Here is a 3,064-nt window from a genome sequence, read left to right as displayed (position 1 = left end):
TACATGTTTCAAATTTCTCCTCGCTGCCTTACACCTGAAAGAATGATTAATAGACTTCTACAGCACTGAGGGCTACTAAGGATGTACATGTACCCCATAGTTATGTCAAAGCTTGATGATGTTAAAAATAAGCATGCATGTTATATTCAGGTTAAATGCACAACATAAACCCATGCAGTGTGATAAATAACAGCGTGAAGGCAACATTCAAGTAAAGGTAAATATATAGCAGTGCTGGCTTGTCTTACTATACCTGTTTGTCCAGGAATTCCCGAGCGTCTTTCTCTATGTGTCCTTCATAAAGGTTAGTGGTGAGGCTCATTAGACCCATCTTTGACAACCCAAAGTCTGTCAGCTTAATGTGCCCCATGGAGGTGATCAGTAGACTGCATGTAAAGAAAAAAAAAAGGTATTGACACAGCTGAAGACAGAAAAATAAGCTTTGTTGCTGATGTGTCCTGAATGTTTTTATTTTTTTTATGCTTTTTTATGCTGATTGGCTGACGTCAGCCAATCATGTGAAAGCAGAGACTCCTCTTCCTTGGAGGGTAAAACAAATACCACATACATAGAACACGGGCAGCAGCTATTAGCAGTTTTTCAACTAAAACATGGTAATCTCGTGCTCCGCCTATGGGTGTACCAACCGACAAGCATCTCATTTCATAGCTTCCCTAAAGACACAGAAAGAGCAAGATGGGTGGCTGTCATGAAGAGACTAAGCTGTCAACCAACTACACCTGGAGAGTTTACAGCAATCACTTTTTAAACGGTTGGCTATTATGCTTAAATTGTTGCTGTAGAGATTTTTTCATTAAAGAAAAATGTGGAAATAGTCAAAAACAAATCGAGAGTTTCATTTTTAACAGGCATGCAGGGTTTCCCCAGCATATAATAAGCCTGGAGGGCGGCTAAGCTTCACTCGCCTCATCACAAGGATGAGGTGAGTGTATTCTAAATGCATCAATGTTTGAGAGCTACATAAAACAGTGAGTAAGGCTATGTTCACACAGCAGCCTGAAGTGACTCAAATCCAATTTGTTTTGCACATATGCGACCTGTATCTAATCTTTTCATGAGAGTCTGAACAACACACATCCGATTTGTTCCAATGTGACCCAGGCCGCTTGGATTTGTCGTCCTGAATCCAATACGACCTAATCTTTTCAAATACGACCTGAGTCTGAACTGCCAGGTTGCATTTATCCGACCTGAATGTCATTAATACTGAACAGAGGTCACTATTCTGCATCTTGCTACGCAGAAGCGGGAAGAAAAACAACCATGGGGGACGATAATGCAGATAGCAGTCTCTTTTTTTAACCTTCTTTAAAAGATTGTGTTGTTAATGCCTTGGCTGAGGTTAGGAAAGAAATGGAAGATTGCAAGATGCGCCCCAGTACTACCATCCATGTTTACTTCTGTAAAGGAGCACCCTCGCTTGTGCCGTCATTGTGTCCTCTACTGTGCATGCCGGACACTTGAGTTGAGTGATTGTAGTTCACACAGGAGATCACATACAATATATTTGGAAATGTGAATGACCATGCAAACAAGTCCGATTTCACAAAAAAAAAAATCAGAATTAAGCATTAATGCCTTTAGTGTGAACATAGTCCAAATGTCCAGTCCAGAAGAAAACCTCCCAGTCTGAACTGATATTTCAGCGGCACGCAGCGCTCTCCCTGGTATGGTTTAAACATGCATGGGCCTACAGTGACTTTCCCGAAAAGTACGATAGGCGATTTACCAAATAACTATACAAGTCATGGTAGGTGAAGTTGGGCATGGCCGACGGATGGCAGTCTTGAATCGGTGAAAAAAAGCTAGCAGACAAGTTATTAGGATCCTGCACTCCAACATGAGAACGTTTTGCTATGTAGCGCTGTTCTAACTTCCCATCTACATATTCCACACATGTAGACAATGTTGGGTTGACATATTTTAAACTCATTTTATATTAAATCTCTGTAGTAAATCTTTCACTGTATTTTTAGGTAGTTTTTATGCCGTCCACCGTGGTGGCGTAAACAGACAGAGGTCACATGACTGCACAACGTGCACGTCCTCTATAGACATTACAAAGGTATTCATTTCCAGCACCTCATCAATTGTCTGTTATGGAATCACTCATGTAACTGTAGTTAACTGAAGCAAGGTAACCACAAAAACAAAAAAGTACGGTAGTGAAAAAATTTACAAATTCACTACTGTAGAACGAAGAACTCACTTGTCAGGTTTCAGGTCTCTGTGAACGATACCATAGTTGTGTAGATACTCCAAAGCCAAAACGGTTTCAGCAAAGTACATCCTTGCTAGCTCTACAGGCAGAGCGCCGATGTTCTTCAGCAAAGTGGCACAGTCCCCACCTAAGAGACACACAATCATTTCTTTGACCCAAAAGCAACTTCAGTCATTTTAATCTCAATCTGAATATATTCAGCGTTTTTCTTGAGCCACAAATATATAGCCTCACACAAGTGTTGGGCAGCGTACAGTTGAATATCTTGAAATTCGCAAGAGAGAAATATATTATATTTAACAAAAACACTTGCCTTTCATGAGTTAAGCCTTGATAATATACAAGTACATTTTCTTCTTCAGTCTATATATCCTGACACCTCCCAATGATTATATTAATCTTCAGAGTGTCATTTTTTCACATCACCCCTTGAAACCTCAAAGATGACTGTTTATGCTTGCTGTAACTGTGCAGCTGAGGTGATCTGATCACAAGTGGACCAAATTGCGTCAGTATGCTCATTTCCATACGTACACAGCCATATTACTGCATCTCATTCAGTTGATGTCAGATAGAACATCAGCATTGAGTCACTGTTCATGTAAATTCGGATGCCAGCACTGTTAAAGATATTTCCACTGCTTTTAAAGTCTTTGTTATATATACTAAAGCTCTGTTAAATTATTTAGTATGCTTTAAATTACAAGTATCATGCTTCTTGGCTTATACATAATCAGCAGTTGCACAAAAAAATTAGAAAAACTTTTACACTGTAGTACTTGCAAAATGATCCACTGGGTAAAGTGTTATTTATTTATTTTA

The 3,064-nt window shown here is 39.4% G+C and overlaps 1 protein-coding gene across 1 annotated transcript in view; it reads right to left on the bottom strand.

Annotated features, from left to right (window-relative positions):
- The window catches only part of LOC107082757 (microtubule-associated serine/threonine-protein kinase 1-like), a 58,459-nt gene that overhangs the window by 27,613 nt on the left and 27,782 nt on the right, over positions 1-3,064 (bottom strand). Inside the window, exons 11-12 of the mRNA XM_015371590.1 lie at positions 2,231-2,369; positions 254-386 (exon numbers count right to left, since the gene is read on the bottom strand). Coding sequence (XP_015227076.1) covers positions 254-386; positions 2,231-2,369 — 272 coding nt within the window. The remainder of the gene's footprint in view (positions 1-253; positions 387-2,230; positions 2,370-3,064) is intronic.

Source organism: Cyprinodon variegatus, unplaced genomic scaffold, assembly GCF_000732505.1.
Source record: "Cyprinodon variegatus isolate N-32 unplaced genomic scaffold, C_variegatus-1.0 Scaffold61, whole genome shotgun sequence".
In the NCBI taxonomy this organism is placed as follows: Eukaryota; Metazoa; Chordata; class Actinopteri; order Cyprinodontiformes; family Cyprinodontidae; genus Cyprinodon; species Cyprinodon variegatus.
This window is presented reverse-complemented; position numbering and strand designations above follow the sequence as displayed.